We start from the raw sequence: 26,301 nt of genomic DNA, 5'->3' as shown, positions 1-26,301 counted from the left end.
GTACAGGCTCAGCAAAGTCACTGTGTGATCCTGACCAAGTCACTATACCTCTGGTTCTTAGCTCCTTCACTTTATGGCCTAATGGAAAGAATAGAAGACTTGGTATTGTGGGGACAATTTTTAATTGGGGAGTGCTAGCTAAGCGGCTTGCTGCAATATTGGGGCAAGGAAGGAGACCGGCAGCCTCCTTCAAAACATAACAGGATTTATTTTAACAAGAACGAACTTAAAAAAAAACCACGAACAGGATCAGTAGGATCAAGGGAAAGGAAATAAAATGGGGAAAGGGAAATTATAATACCTGAAAAAATACCACCGCCCAGGAATCAGCTGAAAATAGGCAGCAGAAAGCCTGTTGCTTTCCAGCTCCCACCTAGAATGCTCTTTTCTCCTCCCCCAAACCTAGAAACACCCCACACAGCCCCAGCCAATGGGATGGCCACTCTGACAGTCACATGACTGCCCTCACTAGGCTTCCAATCATTATAATTTTGCCAGGCCCATGTAGGCGTTGGCGAGTGGTGATGACTTGAGGTGCCAGAGCCCTGGCAAAGACTACAACCAGTGGGTGGAGCACCTTGAGGTTTGTGGAACCCCAGGCCAGTGAGCGACGAGGCATAAAAACCTCAAATAACAATTAATTCTTTACAGTATCAAGAAGCAAAAGTAGGGAGGGGAAAGGCAAGGAAATTGAGGCTTTCCCTAGGGAGTCCATGCTTCCTCCCTACAGTGGTCCAGAGGTGACCATTTCTATATTTTACAGTATTAGTCCAATTTATGGCTATATAGGGTAGGAGGTAAGCTTGACCTCAGGAAAGGGCAAGAGACCAGAATTTCGAACAGAGGTTGAAGGGTTACCATCCCTCCTTACCCCCAACATGACTTTCTACCTTCTGCAAATGGATTTTCCCATTTTCTAGGATTCTTAATTACAACTATGTGAAGACCTGGATTGAAATCCTTGCCTTGATAATGTGGAAACTTGGATAAATCACTGCATTACTCTATGTCTGTTTACCTCTCATCTCTAAAAAGGGGAGACTAAGCTACTTACTTCACTAGGCCACAGTAAGGACATTTTGTAAGCATTCAATCACCATATGAGTCAAATGATGGGGTTGGGTTAGAGAGTCTGTTCAATACTAATTTTCTTTTCTTTTTTTGTGGGGCAATGGGGGCTAAGTGACTTGCCCAGGGTCACACAGCTAGTAAGTGCCAAGTGTCTGAGGCCGGATTTGAACTCAGGTACTCCTGAATCCAAGGATGGTGTTTTATCCACTGCATCACCTAGTTGCCCCAACACTAATTTTCAATGACCCTATGATAAATAGCTGCCTAATAGTTAATTCCAAGGAAAATGGTGCTCCAGCAAAAGAATCTATATTGTTTTTATTGTAAGGAAAACAAAACAAATCATCCAACATTTTTCTGTTTTGACTTATGTGCCTGAAAGTTGAGCCAAATTCAATTTACTTACCTGATGCTTGAAAGCACCTTCTGCTCCCTCCTGAGAGATTCTGTTCTGGTTTGGTCTCATATTTTATTCTACACTGACTTTTCAGCCATGCCCACTTTGGAGAATAAATGGAACACATTTCTTTACATTTGTCATTGCTGGTGGTGGTGGTGGACCAAAAGACATTTGCAAGCTTGCTAATCCCTCAGAGACCACCAATTAAAGGAGTGATTCATGAGGCTGTGTGTACTTTTTGTACTCAAGATATTTTTTTTTTTCTGTATAGGGAAACTCCCTCTATTTATGCAGATCGGCAAATTTTAGAGCTTCCGGGGTCATTCAGAAGTTAAGTAACCTACGTAGGGTCAGTCCATCAGCATGAATCAGAAGTGGGATCTCCAATCCAGGTTGTTTTGCAGACCTCTATATACTATAGAATGTTCTTTCTCCCTTTCCCAAAAATTAGACATCGTGTGTAAAGAATCAACTTGCTTCTAAAGAAAACACCTCCCTACCCTCTACTCCTCGACACACACACACACACACACACACACACACACACACACACAACTTCTTTCGAAGTGGATGTGGTCAATGAGTGTGAAGCAATATGTGCAATGTCAAATTTTCTGATTAGTTAATTTTCCTGGGGATTTTTCCTTTCTCTTAAAAAAATCCTGTTTGCCCCAGTTTCCTCATCTCTCTAAATGACTCTCTGGAAGGGACAGGAGGAGAGACATGGGGGAAATCTAAGCAACATATAAACAAGCAGAAAAATAAAACTTAAATAAAAAATATACTTTAGATAACAAGGTAATTCAAGAACCAAACTAAGTTCTATAATGGTGGCCTTGCAAGTTTTTGCCTAATTGTCCTGAAAACCATGATTGTGCTATTTATACAGGGAGTTTTCACACGCTTTTTTGAGATTCAGACTTGTCAGATATCTGACTCTCTTTGGGTGGAACCAGTTTTCTCATCCACGTCTTAGATCCAGTGGAGGGGGAAAAGTAATCAAAATGTCTCTTCCTGCTTAAGGCCAAATAAAACTTTTGGGCCTCTGCCCAGGCTAGGAACTTCTTCCATTCTCATTTTAGATTGTCCTTTTAATTGTGAACAAATATCTTATAAGAATGGCTAACTAGGATAAAATATGACTTGGCAATGTTGAAAGACACAAAGCCATGATAAAAGGGAGGCTGTTGTTATGAATGGACAGATCAAAAGGATCCCATCTTAGCTGTAACTACATGTAATCCAAAGCACACAAGGCTAAAACTCTGACGTGGGTTCAATGCTGGGCTCTGCCTTTTCCTGAAGGTGTGTCTTTGGCCAAGTTACTAACCTTTCTCTGATGTCTCTGTCTCCTCATCTATAAAACAGGGATCCTCTATAACTCTTTGGGTTGTTTGGAGTATTAAATGAGGTATCTATTAAAATTCCACATTCCTTTGAAGCCAGCCTTTAATGTCTTGGAGAGTCAATCCTGCTTCACTTTAGTTGGATAATAGAGATGGAAGAGTGCTATGTTTGCAGTCAGAGAACCCTGGGTTGTTGTCTTAGTTCAAAAAAATTATTGAACCTTTCTGGGGCCACAGTTTAGTTAAGTGTAAAATGTGGTGATGGTCTAAAGGTTCTTTCCATATAGAAAATATGGACTACTCAAGGAGAGACAGCCATATTAAATACTCTGCTTTTGTACTTTGATAATGACCTAAGGAGGCAGCTAAATGGCACAGAGGATAGAGTGCTGCCCTGGAGTCAGCAAGACACATCTCCCTGAGTTCAAATGTGGCCTCAGGCACTTACAAGTTGCGTGACCCTGGGCAAGTTACTTAATCCTGTTTGCCTCAGTTTCCTCAACTGCAAAATGATATGGAGAAGTAAATAGCATACCATTCCAGTATCTCTGCCAAGAAAAACCAAAGTGGGATCATGAAGTCAGACAAAACTGAGATGACTAAAGAAAAAAAAGTACTCTAACGATCTGAGAAAATGATCTGCGGTCTAATGATCCCAAGTCTTTGAACGCCTCCGGGTCTCACATTTTGTTGTTTGTAAAATCAGTGGGTTTACCAAGATGAACTCAAGCTCCCTTCCAGCTCTAACCCTCAATCCTAGGATCACACAATCTCTCTTGGATGAGATATTTTGACACATTCCCCCAGAAGGAATCACTCAAGGTTGAACTGTCTTGATTCAACCTGAGGACTCCAAAAATATGTAGAAACATTTTTTTTTTAAATTAGCCAGAATTTCAGGACGGTTAGGTGGCACAGTGGATAAAGCACTGGCTCTGGATTCAGGAGTACCTGAGTTCAAACCGGGTCTCAGACACTTGACACTTAGTAGCTGTGTGACCCTGGGGAAATCACTTAATTCTTATTGACCCCCCCCATTTAATCAAATTAGCCAGAATTTCTAAATAAGAGTGTTAAAGGAGCAGCAAGGTATAGAGGATAGAAGGCCAGCCTTCGAGTCAAAAAGATTTGGTTTAAAACGTATCTTGAAAAAAAAAATCTATCTTGTCTTTCTAGCTGTGTGACCCTGGGCAAGTCACTTAACCCCAATTGTCTCACCAACAAAAAAAATCAGTTAAAACCTGTCTTGTGCTAGGTGTGTGACTAAAGGCAAGGTACTCAAACTCTCAGTGTTTCAGGAATCTCTTTAAGGTAGAAATTCTTCTTCTTTTTTTTTCTCCCATGGGCATGAAGCCCTATGGACCCCTTCTCAGAATAATGCCTTTAAATTCATAAAATAAAATACAGGAGATAACAAAGGAAACCAATGACATTGACATTAAGTTATTAAAATATTTTTATAACAAGTTCATAGATCCCACCTCATCAAAAAGAATGCCACAATGTATTTTCAACAAAAGCTATTTTGCTATGTTAATGAACAAGTAAATATTTACAGATTTTTATCATCTTTTCTTCCTTTTGCTCAGACATTTCTCTGCTGACATCTTCCATATTGTTTCTCCATGACATCCTATAACACACTGAAAACAAAGAAAGAAGATGGGCTGGTTACATAGTAAGCAAGAGATGTTCAATGGACAGCCTAGGATGGCCTCGCAATTTTAAGAGAAAATGAGGAAGGTCCCAGTACATTGAGTAGACTCTTGTGGTGAGTTTATGGGGGAGATCATGGATAAGAATCACACAGGATAGGAAGGCATAGATTGGTTGTAATTGGTATTTTTCAAGAAAATACCCACATATTCATTGGAGCACAGCCTTTTATCATGCAGTAGTAGAAGTCCAAAAAGAGGCATTGAGTACTGGCAAAGGAATCAAAGTCTTTAAGGAAAAAAAAAACACTCATACACAATCCCAGAATTGGCATTTTACACCAAAAAAGAGTGTAAAACTATTGAGCTTTATTAACTCAAACATATTTTTTATTAAAGTATGAATGCATTTATGCTAAAGAATAGTTTACATACATTGTAAAGCAACAAGCATATTTTCAAGAGGTGTAAGTCCTCCCCAATATGTCTCCATGCTTATTCTACATGCTTTAAACACTGGACACACGCACAGGCACACACATACACGCGCACACACGCACACACAGACATACATATACACATAGCAAACACAGACATAGAGCTAGCTGGATTTGATTAGCTTTCATTTAAGGCTTCTGTAAGGTGCCCTAGTGCCACTAACCTTACCATGATTAAAAACAAACTTTTTTCTTTTCTTTTCTTTTTTTTTTTAATAAAGGAGCAGCATTACCTGCAAACTATGAATCTGCTCTTGGCCTTAAATGTATTTATTGTAACAAGTCCTTTTTTATCTTATTCATATTGACTTTTTTGCACTTATGAAATTTGAGGATCATCCTATCCACGGAATGGGAAAATGACAGGCATTCGTAACGAAAACTTCTCTGCAGGACCAATAATTGACCACTCATCCCAAGGAACTGTCATCTTTAAGAGATAGAGACATATTTCCCTTTAAAGTAACTTAGTCAAGGGGTCTTTGAATGTGCAGAGGGAGTTACTGACGATCAATTTCTAAGCAATGGTTTAGTGGCTGAGATTCTCATGGGGGAAGAAAAGGTTTCCATGCTCTTATCGATTGATTTAAGGCTGGCTATGGAGGAGTTTTGGGACTGGATTATCAACCTATCAACCAGCCACAAATCAAGGCTGAAGAAAAATACATAGAAAAGAGAGCAAATATATTCTGTGATCATTCTCATATTGTCTTGGGTGGGGGTGGGTTGTTGTTTTGTTCCCTTTGGGTGCCCTGCAGTGTGTATGTGTGTTAAGATTAGCAATGATGGGATGATAAGGATGTGTGTGTGTGTGTGTGTGTGTGTGTGTGTGTGTGAAATAAGTAGCTGCAGGTACACTAAGAAAATAGAGAAAGTGAATAAAATAAGATAGTATTTGATATATTTGTAAAATAAAATCATCATCTTTAGCTGTGAACTGTGAATTAACTGATGAATTTCAGGTGGTTAGTCTGAAAGCCAAAGGACATCTGTCTTGGGTCACAAATGGCCAAGAGGTTTTGAAACATGCCATGAGAGAGAATTCTGTGAGGGAGGTCATCCTGGGTGCTTTTCTATTCCCCCAGGAGCATATGCGCCAGCATCAGAGCCCACCCCCCCTTCCACCCACCGCTGCTATGAATACCCCAGGAACATCTGATCATTTTTTGATGGGTTTCATAAGGCAAATCGGAAGGAACCAATAGCTGAAGAAAAGCAGCCTGATAAACTACAGGCTGTGGAATATTTCAAGAAGATGGACAGAATCAGCAGGGAGGGGTCTGGGGCCAGGAGAAGAGGGGAAATTGGGGGAAAATGAGAAGAAAAATAAGCTTTTCTCTCCCCCCCCCTCACATTCACAGCAGCAGCAGATTTCAATGTAACATAATTACTTTAATGATGCATATCTTTAGGTTCTGAATTGCTCTTTTGATTTTAAAAAGCTTGGTCAGCCAAGTATTTGGCAGTCTTTTCATCCCCAATTTGAATCGTTGCTTATTTATCTATCAGCTCCTATTCCCTAGGCCATGGCTGCCTTTGCTGAACCACTGACCAGTGCCTTCAGCCATCATCAGATTCCAATTCCTGAGAGACTTCTTCAGATGAGCTGTTCCGATGGATCCGGCCATCGCTCTTCATGCTGTGGAATGTCTTCTTGAAGGCCTCCATCATGGCATGAGCTAGCTTCTTGGCTTCTAGCTTGCTTTCACACTCCACAGCATGGCAGTCCATCTGGTAGGACAGGTCATCGTTGATCTCCCTGTAGACCCAGGCAAAGATGTTTGGGTTTACATTATGGTCAGCGGTACAGTAGGCAATGCGAGCCACCTGAAAGGTATCCATATGGACGGTAGCCTCTCCTTTCAGGTCAAGGTGATGGAGCCAGACTTGGAAGGGCCGGATTTCCAGGAGAGCATTAGCTGGGAAGACATCTTCTCTGGCCAGTGTATGCTTCTTCCAGAGCTCAATGACTGGCTTTTCTGTGCAGCCAGATAAAAATTGCATCCCTGTTGTGGAGACCTTGCCCAGATATGTTACCTGGAAAGATAGGAATGGAGAGGGAAAGAGAAAAGAATGGGTAAAAACCATTATTTTACTCAAATTAAACACTTTCCAAAACAGACATATATTCATTGCATCAGGTGCAGACTCAGGATGTGGACGCCCGGAAGGGACCTCTGAATTCAAAATGGCTTCCAAACAGAACCTACTGAGTAAGTAGTGTTGCATTGCCCTGGGAAACAAATTGCATTTGAAATGAAAGGAGTCTCTGTCTCTTTATCAATTAGAGAGGAATTTTATTTATTATTTTATTTTTCTTCAAATTCAAGATAGACATCAATTTAATTTTATTTTCTGTGAAACACAGAATTCAATACTTCAAGAAGTCAGAAGAATATAGCATCATAAAAAATCTCTATTAAAGTTATTTCCTAGGCTGATTTCATTTCCATATCATCCAATATTTGATTTTACATAAGGATTAGTATGTGTAAATCTATCTAGCAACTGTGCAAGGCTGGGGGATGGCTTTCATTACATTATGCCCTAAAGGAGAATTGTTTAAGTTCTGGAAACAATTGAAAACCCTGCAAAGGTCCATTGCTTCCAAACCACAAAGAAGTATCTTGCCTGGATGTGTCATGCTGTTAGGATGACTACCAAAAGCAAAACTCTAAAAATCAGTGTCTTTCAACATGCTATTGTTTCTGTTGACATCATTGAAAATGTCAAATGCATGGGGCAGCTAGGTGGCGCAGTGGATAGAGCATTGGCCCTGGATTCAGGAGGACCTGAGTTCAAATCCAGCCTCAGACCCTTGACACTTGCTAGCTGTGTGACCCTGGGCAAGTCACTTAACCCCAATTGCCTCACCAAAAAAAAAAAAAAAAAAGAATAAGAGTGGCTTGAAAGAAGAGACTCAAAAATGTCAAATGCATCATGCAACATCAAATCACAAAAATTTCATGAAAAAATAAAACAACAGGAAGAAATAGATAGACTTACAGCTGGGGAAGGAATTACAAAATCTCAAAGACTATTTATTTAGTCTAACTCATACCTGAACAAGAATCTCACTTAACAACTCTTCATCCAGTCTTGGCGTGAAGACTGCCATTGGAGGTTGGGGAGGGGGGGCAACCCATTAGCTCTTGAGATAGCTTATTCTACTCCTTGATTGCTCAGATGCTTGATTACCTTTTCCCCCTTTGGTCAAGTTTAAATGTATTGCTTTGGAATGCCATGTCAATGCTCCTACCTCTATCCTCTCTATTCAAGTAAAGTGAGTCCTTACCTATGCTCCTTCTTACCTATGACAGACTTTCAACTATGCTGTTCACCCAAGGGTCATTAAGTAGACCTTTCATGGTACACTCATTTCCACAAAGGTTGAGTAATTTCCCATGACTATGTCTTAAAATCAGATCTTCATGGTGAAATTATGAGAATATGAATGACATGAGAATTTATGCATAATCATTTTGGGGGGAACTGTGATTTCATTGGTATAGGGAGATTCCAGTGGGAAAATTCCTTCTACCACTAAAAAGGGAAACTTTCTCTGAAAATTACAGTCTTAGAGACCCACCCAGCATACTTAGAGGTTAAGTGACCTGACCAAGGTCACGTAAGCAGGATGAAACAGAGACAGGTCAGGAATTCAAATCTTCCTTGCCTCAGAAGTCACCTCCCTATTCATTTCACCATATGGCCTGTTATGAATAATCACGCAAACTGGACTTTTGTGCTTTGTTATGACACATTTAATTTTCATTCAAGCTTGAAGGAGGCAGAAGGGGAAATAGAACAGCACTGTTACCCAATGTTACAGTGAGTTATTCATGTTATATACTGCAGCAAGGAACATCTTCTCTTTGGTAGACAGAGAAGTTCCAAGGTGGGGGGAAAAGTCCCAAACTTCACAATAAGCTTTTTAAGTTTTTGAAATTACACATTGACTCAGGTTGAGAGAGAATTATAGAATATACTTATAAAACTTTATGCAAAATCCACTATAGATTGGACCCACCTGCCCCAAAGCAATTTCAACATAGTGAAATTTTTACAGCACAGAAAAAGAATTATACTTTTCTCACATAAATATTTGTCCCTAGAATTCTGAATATTTTAAATGAAATCAAATTTTCTCTGGGAGATCTACTGTAGGAAAAAAGGGGAAGTAGTCCAAAGAATAATTAGAATAGTTCAAGTAATTTACAAGATAATTATAATTGACAGATTTCCAATTAATCTAGAACTACATTTCTTCAAGATATTTTATTATACTGATAACTCACTCAGTATATAGGTGCTATTTGATGATACAAAAGATAGAGTAGAAATAATTTTGTTTTTTCCCTTCCAAACTACCTGAATTGGTGACATACAAAGCTACATGATAAGTATAAGGAAAAAATTGCTATTCATGAATTTGCAAAGCAGAATTGGGGAAGCTAGGTGGTACAGTGGATCAAGCACTGGCCCTGACTTTAGGAGGATCTGAGTTTAAATCTGACACTTACTAGCTGTGTGACCCTGGGCAAGTCATTCAACCTTTTTGCCTTAAATGTCCCAGACCATCTCCAATTGTCCTGATGTATATCTTGCCACTGGACCCAAATGGCTCTGGAGGAGAAAGTGAGGTTGGTGACCTTGCTTGATGACCCTCCCTCACTTAAGTCCAATCCACTACAAGTCTTTGAGAATGATGAACAAACAACAAGGCAGGATTGTTCTTAAGAACTGCAGACATCATTCAAGGGCCATACTGGGACAGGGAAAGGACCAGCAGTCCTTGAGTTAGAGGGTACAGGTTCAAATTCTGGCCCTGATACTTCCTACCTGTAGGACTTTAGGACACAAGTCACTTGAGCTCCATGGGCCTCAATTTCCTCACCTTTAAAATTTGAGGGTCAACCCTTCTGAGCTTCTGAAGTTCCTTCCTTCCTAAATCTCCAATCCTACAATCAGTCAGTTAGGGGAGCTGGGTATTTGTAATAGAATACCAAAGTAGCCCTGGCATTAGAAACAAGGAGAAGGAAAATGGAAGACCTATAAACTGGTGGGAACGGACTAGCCCTCAGACCCTTCCAATGTTTCATGAACTCAATAGGTGTTTATGAAGTACATTTATAGTCTAGGCCCTGTGCCAGTATAAAAATAATCCCCAATGGGGTGGAGAAGATGCTAAAGATAAGCCTACATTTCATAAAATATATTGAGATTTTATCCAGTTCATTTCAAGGGGGAAAAGTAGAGTATTTGGGATAGAAAGCTGGTCATGGAGCATTTAGATAGTAGTTCAAATCCTGCCTCTGACAGATACTGACTATGAGACATCTGCCAAGTCATTTAACCTCTTGATGTTCTAGTACTTTTTTTTTTTTTTTTACAGATTATCACTTGCTAAGAAAGTGCCAACCTGGATTGATAAGGGGAATTTCTCCATCTGAGAATTCCCTGCATAAATGGAATCATAGTCCAGTCCTTATCCCTATTTCAAGAGAAATCATTTAAGACTTTTGGAAGTAGTGTGATATGATGGAAAAAAATTGGTCTCTGGGGGGCAGCTCAGTAGTGCAGTGGATAAAGCTCCAGTCCTGAATTTAGGAGGACCTGAGTTCAAATCAAGCCTCAGATACTTGACAGTGACTAGCTATGTGACCCTGGGCAAGTCACTTAGCCCTCAATTCTGCACCCCACCCCCAAAATAAAAGAAAGCAAAAAGAAAACAAAAGAAAGAATTTGGGCTCTCATGTTAATGAAATGCCGTTCGAATTTTGACTCTAACAGTTACTATCTGTGTTACTGAGCAAGCCTCAGTTTCCTCATCTGTAAAATGAGCTAGAGAAGAAAACAGCAAACCACTCCAGTATGTTTGCCAAGAAAACCCCAAAATGGGGGTCACAAAGAGACAGACACAACTGAAATGACTGAATAACAACAAATAAAAGTCTAAAGAGAAGTGTCATGAATTTACTAGCTGACCGGCACTACCCTGGGTACCATTAGCTAGTATGTGGTCTGTAGTATACTGAGTCATTCACAAACACTTTCAGTTTAATTCACCAAACATATCTTAAGAGCCAAATGTGTACCGGACCCCATGTCAGGGATTGGGAAGGGAGACAAGATCGAGATAGTCCTTCTACAGAAGAAGTTCATACTCCACTAGGGAGATAGGACACAAAGTCATGCTCGAATGAATGAATGCAGAAATTGTGAGAGGGAGTTAATGCTAATGAATGAAAGGAGGGAGGCTTGGGGGCAGCTAGATGGTACAGTGGATAAATCACTGGCCCTGAATTCAGGAGGTCCTGAGTTCAAATTCAGCTTCAGACACTTGACACTTACTAGGTGTTTGACCCTGGGCAAGTCACTTAACCAGAAAGAAAGAAAGAGAGAGAGAGGAAGGAAGGAAGGAAGGAAGGAAGGAAGGAAGGAAGGAAGGAAGGAAGGAAGGAAGGAAGGAAGGAAGGAAGGAAGGAAGGAAGGAAGGAAGGAAGGAAGGAAGGAAGGAAGGAAGAAAAGGAAGAAAGAAAGGAGGGAAGTCTCCAAGCAAGGCTGTGTGGAGGAGGTAAGATCAAGAAGAGTCTTGAAGGACTGGCGGAGGCAGCATTGGGAAGGCAGAAAGATGAGAAGGAGGAAGCTGGGTTCAGGGAAACAACTTAGCTCCAGTGAGTGTGTCTGAGGAAATATAACATGAATGAAGACGAGAAAAGCAGGCTAAAGTCAGATTGTGAAGGGCTTTAGATTCCAAGCTGGGGAATTTGTATTTGATCCGAGACATGAGATGGAACCAAGCTTTGAAGCTTGTAAGCAAGGGAGTCCTGGTAAAGCCTGTGCCTTGGGAATATTATTTTGGTAGCTATGGGGAGGGTGGAAAGGAGAGAGGACAAGACCAGAGCAACAAGGCCGCTCAGGCAGCCTTAACAACAGTTTAAGGGAGAGATTGCTAATAGCTAGCATTTATATTCTGCTTTACAAATATTGTCTCATATAATCCTCACAACAATCCTGGGAAGTAGGTGCTGTTATTATCCTCATTTCACAGATGAAGAAACTGAGTGAAATAGACATTAAGTGACTTGCCCACAGTCATACAACTTGCAGGTGTCTGAGGTTGGATGTCAGCTTGGGGGTTTTTTGACTCCAAGAGATCTAATAACTGCCCCCCCCCCACACCTCAACCCAGCCCTTGTGCCACACCCCTAATCCCCATCCCTTACCCCAGGTTCGTCAAGATGAGAAGAGTCTTATCTATGGTAGTGGCCATATGAGTAGACGGACAATAAGAGTGAGTGAATGCATGAATGAATGAAAAATTAAAGCACTTATTACTTAATTAGGATAATACAATTGATATAGGCAGCTAGATGGCACAGTGGTTGGAACAATGGAAGACGTGAGTTTGAAACTTGCCTCTTACATTTACTACTTGTGTGACCCTAGGCAAGTTTTATATCTCTATGCCTCAGTTTCCTACTCTGTAAAATGAAAGAGTTGGGAGTAGGTGGCTTCTAAGGTCCCTTCCAATTCTAAATCCATGATCTTATATAGATAGAGCTATTTAGCAGGCAGTTGGCAAGGTACGACTGGAGTCCAAGTGGGAGATTCAGCTTGGATACATAACTATGGAGATCATCTCTGTAAATATAATTGAATCCATAGGGCTAGAAGTGATAGCCAAGGTTGGGGGCGGGGAGGAGAAGAGAAGAGGGCCCAAGGCAAGGCCTTTGGGACATCTAGGTAGATGGCAGAGTTGACACTGTCAGGAGCTATAGCAAGGCCCAAAGTGATGAGAACTGACACATAGGCAGTCACACATCATAAACATATGGAATTCATCACTCTCAAATAAAATCATTGTAGAAGCCAAAGACAAAAGCAGGTTCAAGAAGAGTTTAGATAAATTTATGACTAATAAATCCTTGGCAGGTTAGTTAAGGTAAATCAGGATTCCTTAAAAATTTTGTTGTTGTTGAATCATTTCAGTCACATCTGACTCTGTGACTCCATTTGGAGTTTTCCTGGAAAAGTTACTGGAGTAGTTTGCCATTTCCTTATCTAGCTCATTTTACACATGAGGAAACTGAGGCAAACAGGGTTAAGTGACTTGCCTGGGGTCATGCAGCTAGTAAGTGTCTGAGGCCAGCTTTGAACTCAGGTCCTCCTAATTCCAGGGCCATTGTTCTATCCATTGCACCACCTTGCTGTTTCCTTATGAATACATACCTAATAATATGTGTGTATATATACATTATATACTCTATATTACATAATACATTCTATATTATATAATACATTCTATATTATACAACATGTATGCATATGTATGTATATCAAATGGTACCAATATTACCATTGTTAATTTTTTTCTTGGTCCAGACTTATCTTCTGATGAGTGTGGGGAACTTCTGATGAAGAAATGCCCCCTACCCATGAAGATCAGCAGCTTTTCATCCCAGAGAACTAAGAGGTGAAGCGGCTTATCAAAGGACACACAGAATGTACAATCTGACCCCAGTCCTTTTGACTGCTAAGGACAGCTGTCTGTTCATTGGTATTGCTGCCCCCTAAGCCTGCTGACCAAAAGTGCCTGAGTACTCTTGTCTCAGACAGTATATGAGGCTAAATTAAGTCTGTACAGTGATTATCATCTGCATGAACTCCCAAAGTAGGGTGGCCTGGTCACTGGAGAACTCATTTGTTAACCCAACTATGACTCAGTAAAAAAGAAACAAACAAACAAGATATCCTCAGGCACAGGGACTGACTTTTGCCTTTCTTTGTATCCTCAACAATTAACACAGAGCCTGGCAAACAGTAGTTGCTAAAAAAAAAAAAAAAAAAAGCTTACTGACTGACCAACTTCTAATATGCCCTCTATAAATCGGTCAATGGATAACAGAGAATTTCAGACGTCAGGAGGAATGTTAGAAGTCATTAAAAACAATATTAAGTTTTTACATCCACCATCGCTGACCTCCATTATTACCAATGATGGCCCCTTATGTAAATGTCACATGCTCTAACACAGCTTCAATCAGCAGGAATGGGGGAGAAAAGGAGGATTAGGGTCCTGGGGCCATAAGAGAGGAAGCTGGGATGATCAAAAGGAAAGGAAGCCTTCTAGAATATGGAGGGGCATGAGAAGCTATTGGGTTTGAAGGGGCAGAGGAGAGCCCAGGGAGATTTAGGGACATACAATCTACTTTTGAAACAAGAGGTGCACTTTAGCTTCATTGTAAGTAAAAACTTACTAACAATCACAGCAATTCCAAAGGAAAATGGTCCACTTCAGGAATGAATGGATTTCCCCTCAGTGGAGCTCTGGATATGGGGAAGTCTTGTCAGTTCCAGTGTAAAGACTAGATGACCTCAGAGGTGCTTTCAAATTCTGAGATTCTATGATTCTGAAATCAGCAGATTTCCTTAAAAGGAAAAGGGCGAAAATGTTTTGCCCGCAGGTACCTTTTTTTTTTTGTTCAGTGAGGCAATTGGGGTTAAGTGACTTGCCCAGGGTCACACAGCTAGTAAGTGTCAAGTATCTGAGGCTGGATTTAATCTCAGGTCCTACTGAATCCAGGGCCGGTGCTCTATCCACTGAGCTACCTAGCTGCCCCCTGCATGTACCCTTTAAGAAGAACAAATAATAATATCAGTTCTATTCCCAGTGAGTGGCAGTATAATGTAATAAGAAGAATTTAGGATTTGGAATCAGGTGAAGTGGGTTTGAATCCTAACTCTGGTAGCTGTGTGCCCTTTAGCAAGTTGCTTAATTTCTCTGGGCTTTGGTTTCTTCAGCCATAAAATGAGAGAGTGGGACTAGGTGATGCCTAAAGTCCCTGCCAGTTCTAAAGTCTTGTGTAATCCTGAATCTGGGAGACAGCCCTTCAGCTGGGCAATGATGGCTCTGCCTGCCCCTGTTCTTAGAACTTCTTCCCCAAAGATGACCCATGTATAAAACACTGTGTGGTATATGAAATGCTTTCCTCACAGCATCCTTGGAGGGGTAGAAAAATTAAGCCCATTTTATGGATGAGGAAACTGAGGTCCATAAAATGAATTACCTTGCCTATGGTTAGAAGCTGTATTTAGGCACCAGAATTGGGATCGGAACCTAGTTCTTTTTCAAGGGTAACATTCTGTCCACCATGTCTTACCACCTTACATGGCATTATGATGCAATAAGCAGAGATGGTTATAATGAAAATGGACAAGGAAAGCATTCTCTTGACAAGCCAACTTATTTCCTGTCCATGCTGATCATGCCATGAGAGAAGAAGCTTAAAATGCATTGCTTTTGATTGGTTATATAACAATTCTAGAACCATGAGGAGAGAATCACCGATGAGCTCCTCTAGGCTGTCACATGGGATGTTCCTGTTGTGTGCAAAGGATATAGGGTTTAAACAAATCTTTCTAAAGAAGAAATGACTTTCAGGCTTCTCTTTCAGGGAATATCATACAAGTCCATGACTATTCAGAAGTCTGTCTCCATCTGTCTTTGTCTCCATCTCTCCCCTTCCCTCTTCATCCCTCTGTCTCTCCTATATGTAAATACATATACATACATGCATACACACATGTATATCATAAGAAGGCATAATTATATTGGCAAATGAGTGATTCTATATGTAAACTAGCACATGGCACCTGAATATATGCCAAGTCAATTTTGATTCAAGGCTTAAAAACAATGATACTAATTTAAAAGGGAGCTCAAACACAAATTGATTAAAGAGTCTTACTATCTTGGGAACTCAGAATTATAGAATCCTATAATTGCAAAGGACCTCAGTAGGGGGCGGCTAGGTGGCATAGTGGATAAAGCATCGGCCCTGGATTCAGGAGGACCCAAGTTCAAATCCAGCCTCAGACAATTGACACTTACTAGCTGTGTGACCCTGGGCAAGTCACTTAACCCCCATTGCCCCACCAAAAAACCCAAAAAAACAAAAAACAAAAAAGCAAAAGACCTCAGTGATCATTTAGTTAAATTTCCCTTTGGCTTCCCAAACCATGATTTTGTATACAGTTAATTAATTAAAATATCAGCATTTATTTACTACCTACTATGTACCAGGTGCTGTGGTTAATTAAGTGCTAGGAATATAAATGCAAAGAATGAAATAATCCCTAGTTTTTAAGAGTTTATTCTCAAAGAAGAGATAAGTTCACATATAAGTAGATAATGAATTACTATAAATATGATGCAGAACTTTGGGAAAAGGCAATTCAATAGATTACTGAGGAGGAAAGCTAGATTGTAAAGGGTTGAGGACTGAGTGAGAAGAAAGGAAAGAGAAGCCATGAGTATAGGTCTCATTTTCTAGGAATTTGCCTAAGAAATAGAGAAGATTTCTAGGATACTTTGAGTGGATGGTAGGCTCTAGTGAGGATATTTTAAGGATGGGAGAGGTTTGGGCATCATTGAAGACAGTAGGGAAGGAAACAGTTCGATAGGGAGAGACTGAACATTAGAAAGAGAGAGAGTATAATTGAGGTTATGCTAGAGAATAAGCAAAGAGATCAAGGGCACACACAGAGGGGCAGACCCTGGCAAGGATAAGGGTCATTTCTTTGTCAAAGACTGGGGGAAAGGACGATAGAGGGAAAGGGAAGGGAAAAAGAGGGAACTCTTTTAACAAATGGCCTCAATTTACACTGTAAGACATAGGGTCCTCAGAGAAGAGAGAATGTGGAGGGGGAAATGTGGAATAAAGGCATTAAGAGGGAAAATGACTTCCCCATGGCCACCCAATAAGTGAAAACTGGGGCTGGCTCAAGAATTCAGGTTTCCTGATTTCTAGTTCGTTTCTTTCCCGACTATACCATACTGCTATCATAAAAGGTATTTTTGTTTTGTTTTTGTTTTTGTTTTTGTTTTTGTGGAGCAATGAGAGTTAAGTGACTTGCCCAGGGTCACACAGCTAGTGTCAGCTCAAGTTTTCACTTCTTTTAGAAGGCTTTCCTGATTCTGCTTATTGCTGGCTCCTTCCTTTGGTTATTATTCCCAGGATATCTTGTATATACTGTGAATGTACATAATAATGGGGACTAACAACTCTGAAAAACACAAGGTAATGTGAAACCTAGACCTTGACCTCAAGGACATCAAGTGGAGACACAAGATTAATGTGTAGACAGTTAAATCCCATTCAGAAATTTGCTTTACCATTAGTACACAGTGTAAGCTCAAATGGGACCAGAAGGGTTTCTTATCTAGAAATCTCTGGATGTCATTCTATAAGAGGCATCCTGCCATATTGTTTGGAAGGTCAGACTCACACATACCTGGATTATAATCCTACCTCTGATACTTACTAGCCATGTGACCGTGGGAATCACTTCATCTCTCTGAGAGTCTCAGTTTCTGTAAAATGAGGACTAAACTCCTTGAATTGCACACTTCACAAGGTAATTGTGAGGCTCCAAAGAGATGCAGTGCAAAACATGCTTTGCAAATTTTAAAGCAATATAAAAGTGCCTGCCAGAATTATATTTTTATTTCATAAAATATAAGAACACTTTAAGGAATTGGAGTTAGTTGGAGTTTCATCAGTGGGGGTTAGAGACCTTTCATTGTGGGGACTCCTACCAACACAGAGCACAGCCAGGAATACCAGAGTCTGAAACCCACATCATACACTTGCCAACTATGCAACCCTAGGTAAATCATTAACCTCTCTCAGCTTTAGCTTAATATAAATTACAGAAAAAAGTAGCATTTAACTAACTCAATTGTTGTGAACAGCGAATGAGATATTGCATGCAAATTTATGCAAAATGTTTTGCAAACTTTAAGCGCCACACAAATGTTAGCTATTGCTATTACTATTTTGAAACATGTAATTTTTCTATTTAAAAATGTAAAATTGGAGAAAAATTCTAATTCTCATAGATCACTATAGATGTACAGTTGGAAGTGATCTTAGATATCATGTAATTCAACTTCTCACTGAGAGATGAGTAAACTAAGCCCCCTCTCCCCACAAAGGTTAAGTGATTTGCCCAGGATTACACAAGTAAGGGACAGAACCAGGACCCAAATCTAGGGTTCCTTCCTCCAGCATCATGTGACTTCCTCTCATTTAAACCACTGAAGTTATGGGACTTTCAATCTAGCTCTAGAATTGAACAGATTTATTTAATAACAAAAGGAATGATTCTTAAACCTAAACTAGAGTCTGTTCCCATTATCCCTAACACTCCATTTGCTTCATCTCTCAAAGCATTTCTAAGCTTAGAGACCCAGGAGAGTTTATATAGGGATTACTTGGATTGTTCCAATCAACTGCTACTTATGAACTAGGGCCAATAGCTTCACCAAATGTTCCAGTGTGCCCAGTGCACAGAGGAAGTAGAACCATGCCAGAGAATTTCTGCCTTTGTAATTTACCACAGATGCCAGGGAACGAATCGACAGTCCCTCTATGCAAGGGGGAAAATCTGCCCCAGTGGCCCCTGTGCCACAAAACAGACAAATTTATTTAGTGCTACAAGCTCCATTGGTGGCTTTGCTGCCAAAAGAAGGGCAGGACTGAGTGAGTCTGTTGGCCAAAGCAAATTGCATGTGCTGGTTTCTTTATGATGAAATGATCCAGCCTGGCTAGAAAATTTTCAAATGCTCCTTTTACCGGCCTCCATATATCCTGATGCAATGACCTACTTATGTGCACGTGCACACACACACACACACACACACACACACACACAAACACACACACACGTCAGTCATTTTGTCTCATTCATAAAAATGAGTCATTAATCTAATGAACCTCAAATATTCATACTTCTGCAATATTAATAAAGTTTTTGGCAATCTGGAAATGACAAAGCTATCAATAAGTGATATCATTAATGAAAGGCCATTGCGGATTTGGAGTGAAAAATCTAATCTCAGCACTGCTCTCTGTGTGACCTTGAGCTACTCACAACCTCTCTGGGCCTCTGTTTCATGATGTGTAAAATGAAGGAGGTGAATTCAATATCTACCAGCTCTAAAACTATGATCCTGTGGTCCTCAAAAAATTTTAGGAAGATGTGATGTAAGAACTATGAACATTAAGCCTCTCTAGACAAGAAAAGAAAAATGATGGGCTCTTGAATCTACAGACAGTCTCCCCCAAGAATGACCCTGTTAAATCAGCACTGCTCTCTCTCATCCCCGATGGCCCACTTTCTGGAATCCTAACCTACATTCTCCCTTTGTAAGGCAATTATTTACTACCCGCCGGCATGTTCCATAAGTTCCCCATTAAGCCTTTCTCTGCAGTTTGGCACTTATTCACATTGTTTACTACAAGTCTGCAGAAACATACCATTCAGCCCATTCTTGGAAAAACCCAAAGTGAATTACCCCCTCATTTTTACAGTTTAGTTGAACAAAAATGCGGTTTATGGTATACCTCTTTAAGAAAAATACAGTAAAAACCCATTCGCAAAAGGCCACACCATGACACAGTTTCATTTATACTGTGCATCAAGTTATGAATCCTATTACTGAGTAATAACTTCATTCATTCATTGAACAAATAATACTGATAATCCTACCACTTGTTCCTAGGGTGGACGGAATACAAACATAAATAAATAAGACCTTGTTCCTGCCCTCTAGTACCTTTCAACTGAAGGGATAGTACAGGGCCCAATATGGTAAATGCAACAGAAGAGAATACCAAAGATTATTCTCTCTGGGAGTTCTCAAGAGAGAGAAGTCATGTCCAGTGGAGGGGAATGATTCTTGACGAAGGTGATATGTAAAATAGACTTGGATAGGCCTTCAAGAGGCAGTGAGAAAGAAAATTGGGGAGCTGGTGAAGGATGGTTGGAGGTATGGGGTGGGGGGATAGAGGAAAGCGAATAGCTCCATAGGGTATATTGAAGAAATAACAGTTTGGTCATGTAAGAACTTAGGGAATGTTTATAGAAGTAGTAAGAATTAATACTGTTAAAAGAAAGTCACTGTTGAACAATGATGGTCCTGGATGGTAGTCTAAAAAGAATATATTTTATTCTAAAACTTGAGGCCTCAGCATAGTACCTGGCACACAATGGGCACTTAACTAATGCTGGTTGACTGATCATCTGATCCTCACAGTTGATGATACCCTCCTTCCAACACTCTGAAATTATTTTGAATTTACTGACATATATGCATGGTGACCTCCATCGCAACATAAACTTCTTTAGGGCAAAGAGTATTCTATTTTTGAATACCCAGCACCTAAAATAGTGCCTAGCACATAGTGGGCACTTAATAAATACTTGTGGTATTGAATTAATTTCAGTAGGAAATTGAAATCAATTGAAGTTTTCAAACAAGAAGTTGATGTGTCTCTGGACAGTGGATTTGGCAGGAAGGTAGACTGCAGGGTGACAGGAAACTAGGGATGGCGAGTCCATTTAGGAAGTTACTAAAACAATCTAGGCAAGACATATGATGACTCGAACTACAGTACTAGAACTGGGAATGGAAAACCACATTTCTCTCCACGCAATGAAGACCCTGTAAGAAAGCTGGCATCTGTGCTGTCATTGTTTGGTAGTAAGGAATAGGTGAGTTATTACCATGTTTTTCTTTATATGGGAAGTTTTATTTGGCACATTTTTTTCTGTATTGCTTCCCAACCTCCCTTGCCCTAATAAGAATATAAGGCTTTATGTCCAAGCCTGGGTAGATTCTGACCAGCAGCATAACTGAACACAGAGGTCAGGCTCAGTTAGTGAGAAATGGATTTGTTATTTTACCTGCCTATGAAAGACACAAATGGTTTCTACATGAATGGACTCTTTTTGAAACCTAATTCTTAAAAGCAGTAAGTCCCACAGCAACAAAATGGTTGGGAAAGAGCTAAGCCTCCATTTTGCTGCCTCATCCCAGTTATCCCAGCATATGCCAACTTTGGTTTTCCTTTGCATGCTGTCCCAGAGACGAGGGCCCCTCCCAGAACTGCCACACAGGATTATCAGACAAACTGAGCTGTTATTCTCATAGAGGAAGAGAAGTCAAATTAGGAAAAGGAAGAGCTGATGGTTTTAAAAGGTCAAGAAATGTGAGTATCTTTTCCTTGCCCATAGAAAGATGTGGGATGAACAAAAGTCTCCCTGCCAGGGTACATTCTAAGAGAAATAGACTAAAATGAAATGGAATGCAAGGGTGTTGTCCCCCCTTCTGTCCATTAATGACACATATTGATGTTCAAAACATAGACACAGGAAACTTGAGTAAATGGGGTTTGCTCAATACAAACTGAAGAAATCATTTAGGAACCGTCCTTGGGCATGGAAAGAAAACCATGGGTGTCTTGCCAAGGTCAGTGTTAGCCTGTCTGCTGCAGGACCCCAGCCAGGCAAGGAGAAACAGCTCCGGAATCACTCATTTGTACACATGAATTTTCTGACCACACAGCAGCCAGCTATTTCATTCATGAATCACCATTCTTTGTTCATTTGTCAGAGTTCAAACTTTGTTTTCCAGAGGCTCATCTTTTTGGCTCTGACTGAAACCTGCAACTACTTCCTTCAGATGGTAAATAATCGGTATTCTATTTTGGGCTGAGAAGCCACTTTTAAGAGTCTGGAATTACCTGACTCTTGGGGGCAAAATGAAAGAAGGGCAATGTCAGGCTGTCCTGAAATGGGAAGAGGAATCAGAAATGATCTTGAGTGGAAGAATCCAAACACTTTATCTCCCTCCAAGCTGCTGAACAAATCCTTCTTCTCCAATCCTGTCTCCACCCAAGCTCACTATTTGGATAATCTATGAAGATGATGCATTGAGAACAAAGGGCCTTCTTCCTCTCCAAGGACCGAAGAGTTTTGGTTTCCTATCTTTTAAGGGTAGGAGGTTTCCCTTCTCTCAGACAGAGTTAAGTTAATTTAGGGGCTAAAAATGGAGAATAAATAAAATCACAGTGAGTGGGAAAGGGGGAAAAGGAAGGCAAGTACTCAGAAATCTTGATCCAAAGAAGAGGAAGACAAATTACCTTTTCTAACACCTCCCCTCCATCTTTTTTCTAGTATCACCCACCCCCAAAATAATCTACCTCTCCTTTAGCTCTTTTGCTTTTCCTCTCCCAATTACCATTGCACAATGGCCACTACACATAAACAGGGATCCACATGGCGCTAGAGTTCAACATTAGTAGCAGAAGGAAGAACGCTCCTCTGTGAGTCACCAGCTGTTTGGAAATCTACAATGTAAATATCACCTTGTTTATGATGGCTCTAAAAGTCTATTAGCTCCCATAAACCATAAGGGGACTCATAATAGTCAAGTGATTTTCCCAGCAAAGAAGCCAAGGAGATAATCATTTTCAAACAAGGGGGGCAAAATTTCCTACAGCCCCAGAAGGAGAAAATCATTTAGCTGCATTTGGGTCTGGGAGTCGTCTCTCACATTCTTAAATTTATAAACATCCAATTCCCTGGTTCTCCTATGGGCATAGCTGAACCCCTCCAGGTCAGGGCCACTCACAAACCCTCTTGGCAGGGTCTGATTTTTTATTAATTACCATGTATTTAAGAGCCAAGCGCTATACTGAGTGCTGAGAATTCAAAGAAAAATGTGAAATAGTTCCTGCCCTCAGGGAGCTTAAATTCCATCACAGGAGAGAACACATACATATATAAGTATTGTATGTCCATAGGAAAACATTATATAGAAATATATGGGGTAGCTAGGTGGCACAGTGGATAAAGTATGGGCCCTGGATTCAGGAGGACTTGAGTTCAAATCCGGCCTCAGACACTTGACAGGCACTAGCTGTGTGACCCTGGGCAAGTCATTTAACCTTCATTGCCCTGAAAAAAACCCCCAAAAACAAAGAAAAAACAAAGAAATATATTTATTATGCATGCATGTAATATGTTATGTAGGTAATATATATTATGTATGTTTATATAATATATTAAATATGTATATCATATATGTGTGTGTATATATATATAGAGAGAGAGAGAGAGATGGTATATAGAAAAAGATATATCAAGTAAATATACAATAATTTGGGGTGGAAAGGACAGTAACAGCTAGATGAGGAAAGGCCTCATTTTAAGGTAAGATCCTCTATTTCGAGGGTTCTTAATCTTTTTTTCTTTTTTCTTTTTTCTTTTTTTTTTTTGTGGGGCAATGAGGGTTAAGTGACTTGCCCGTGGTCACACAGCTAGTAAGTGTCAAGTGTCTGAGGACGGATTTGAACTCAGGACCTCCTGAATCCAAGGCCAGTGCTTTATCCACTGACCCACCTAGCTGCCCCCACAAAGGGTTCTTAATCTTTTTGGCATTATGGACTCATCTGGTGAAATCCATGAACCCCTTTTCAAAATCATATTTTTAAATGAATAAAATACATTGGATTTAAAGAATTCAAATATTATTGTATTGAAGAACAGTTTTCAACCTTTTTTTTCTTAAAAATCATGCACTGCAGTTTCAGAAGTCCTACTCTGCTAGCATATAAACTCCATGACAGCAGATACTGTCACATTTTGTATTAAGAATTTCTGTTGGGGCAGCTAGATGGCGCAGTGAATAAAGCACTGGCCTTGGATTCAGGAGGACATGAGTTAAATTCTGGCCTCAGACACTTGACACTTACTAGCTGTGTGACCCTGGGCAAGTCACTTAACCCCAACTGCCTCACCAAAAAAAAAAAAAATCACTGTGGTCAGCACCGTGCTTAGCACATACTGAGTTTAAGAAATGATTTTTCAGTCATTTACAGAAGGAAGGGGAGCAGTGAGGAGGAAATTCATTCCAGATGTAAGGGAAAGCCAGTGAAAAGGTGTAAGGGGGAAAGCCAGTGAAAAGGTAAGGTGATGGGAAATGGGAGTGTCCTCTGTAAAGAACAAGAAGACATGTTTGTCTGGACTATGGAGTTCATGAAAAGGAGTGATGAGTAATGGCACTAGATAGAGTCTGGGGTCAGCCCTTTCTCAATGAAAGGTCTAGTCCAGCTTTGTCACACACCATTGACAGAGCACAAAGATGGGGTGTGTGCAGTAAACTTACACATACTTAGTCTTGCTTTGACCAAACTAGAACCTTGAAAATACAAAATAGGGGGCAGCTAGGTGGCGCAGTGGATAAAGCACTGGCCCTGGATTCAGGAGGACCTGAGTTCAAATCCGACCTTAGACACTTGACACTTATTAGCTGTGTGACCCTGGGCAAGTCACTTAACCCTTATTGTCCCACAAACAGAAAAAAGAAAAGAAAAAAGAAAAAAAAGTAGATCTAGACACTTATAAGATTGCTTCATGGGCCAGGGAATGGAGGTAGGTAGGAAAGGAGAGAATGCAGAACTCAAAACTTTTAAAAAATGTAAAAAAAATTGTTTTTAACATGTAATTAGGAAAAATAAAACAATGTTGAAAAGAAAAGATAGGGGCAACTAGGTGGTGCAGTGGATAGAGCACTAGCCCTGAATTCAGGAGGACCTGAGTTCAAGTCCAGCCTCAGACACTTAACACTTACTAGCTGTGTGACCCTGGGCAAGTCACTTAACCCCAATTGCCTCACCAAAAAAAAAAAAAAAAAAAAAGAGGATATATATATAACATAATGGAAAGATCATTGCATTGGGAACTGAGATATCTGACTTCTTCCCCTAGTTCTCCCACTAATAAACCCATTTCCTAGTTCTAACTCCAGATATGAGAACCTTACTTAAGAAGGCCCTTTCCTATCTGGCTGCTAAAGTTTCCTACGCTGACTTTTAGGCCATCTGCAATGTCCTAAGAATCACTTCCTTTATATCTCTCCCAGAAATTTCTAGGGATCATAGGTTTAGAGCTAGAAGGAACATCAGAAGACATCTAATCTTACTCCTTCCTTTTACAGATGAGAAAATTGAAATCTAGAGGATTTAAGTAACTTGCCCAATGTCCCACATTCAGAGGCCGGTTTCAAACCCAAGTCAAAATACAGTGTCTCAGTGGCCAGCTCCACACTGTAAGGAGCATGACTCCCTCATGGAAACTCCAAGAAGGGAGCCAGAAATTAGCTGTATGCCCTTCCTGTTCCAAAAGCTCACATTCCCTGTCCCCTATACCCACCTCCACTTGGAGCCTATTATACTGTTCCAGGGAGAATTTATAAGCAAATAACTAACATACTGAACTCAAAAGAAGGATCAGACTTTTACAAGTTTTTTTTTTTTTTTTTACCAGTTTCACCCACTGACCAAAGCTATTCTTTTTTTTTTTTGGCGAGGCAATTGGGGTTAAGTGACTTGCCCACAGTCACACAGGTAGTAAGTGTTAAGTGTCTGAGGCCAGATTTGAACTCAAGTCCTCCTGAATCCAAGGCCAGTGCTCTATCCACTGTGCCACCTAGCCGCCCCCAAAGCTATTCTTAAGGACATTTTTCAGATACCTACCCAGGGAATGGGCTTCCAAAATCCCAGTGGGGGATTATACATAGAAAGATAGATAGATAGATATAGTATATGTATGTGTGTATATGTATTGTGTGTGTATATATATATAAAATTTTAGTTTTGACAAGTCATCTTTTTGCGAGGCAATTGGGGTTAAATGACTTGCCCAGGGTCACATAGCTAGTAAGTGGTAAGTGTCTGAGGCCGGATTTGAACTCAGGTCCTCCTGAATCCAGGGCCAGTGCTCTATCCACTGCACCACCTAGCTGCCTAGACAAGTCGCTTTTTATATCTCAATTTCTCCATGTACAAAATAAGAATATTCAATGAGCAGCCTTTTACATAAAGCTGTTGTTGTAATTAAGTTTGTCAAGAAAAACTGATTGATAATTAAAGCTATCCCAAAGTAGAATAGACTGCCCCAGGAGGAAATGAGTTACTCTTGGAGGATTAGAGTAGAAGCAGTAAGAGCCCCCATCTGGCGTGTTCTACAGAGTATTCTTTTCAGAAATGAGTTGAACTAATTTAAAACTAATTCTTACAGGGTTCTAAGTCCCTTTCAGTTCTGAAGGCCTGTGATTTTACCACTACCAACACCCCAGATTTATGATTGTCAGAAGGGTAGCTTTTGCCAATGTTAGCTATTTCAACTCTCCACTCTCCTCTGGCTTTGAATCCCCTGCCAAATGCTATCACTGCTCATCTCTTCCCAAATCTCAGGATTGTCCCCACCTCCACCCCAACAATCTGTGTCCTCTTCTCCTATTCATGGGCTATGAAATGGAGCTGCAAGGAGTCAGACAACTGTTCTGGCTGCTTCCATTATAAATTCACTTTATCCTTCTTCAAATGTGCCCTGACTGCTCTGAAACAATTCTTTTATTCCTTCCAAACAGATTCCCTAAGAAAATTGAGGCCTTTTGAACCAAACTCCCTCTTATT

The 26,301-nt window shown here is 40.3% G+C and overlaps 1 protein-coding gene across 1 annotated transcript in view; it reads right to left on the bottom strand.

Annotated features, from left to right (window-relative positions):
- Positions 1-4,255: 4,255 nt before the first annotated feature.
- PID1 (phosphotyrosine interaction domain containing 1) overlaps positions 4,256-26,301 on the bottom strand; it is a 298,012-nt gene continuing 275,966 nt past the window's right edge. The window contains exon 3 of the mRNA XM_043996236.1: positions 4,256-7,006. Coding sequence (XP_043852171.1) covers positions 6,530-7,006 — 477 coding nt within the window. The 3' untranslated portion in view covers positions 4,256-6,529. The remainder of the gene's footprint in view (positions 7,007-26,301) is intronic.

The sequence above is a fragment of the Dromiciops gliroides genome, chromosome 3 (genome assembly GCF_019393635.1).
Source record: "Dromiciops gliroides isolate mDroGli1 chromosome 3, mDroGli1.pri, whole genome shotgun sequence".
NCBI classification, from domain to species: domain Eukaryota; kingdom Metazoa; phylum Chordata; class Mammalia; order Microbiotheria; family Microbiotheriidae; genus Dromiciops; species Dromiciops gliroides.
The sequence above is the reverse complement of the archived record's forward strand: the minus strand, read 5'-3'. Positions and strand labels throughout refer to the sequence as shown.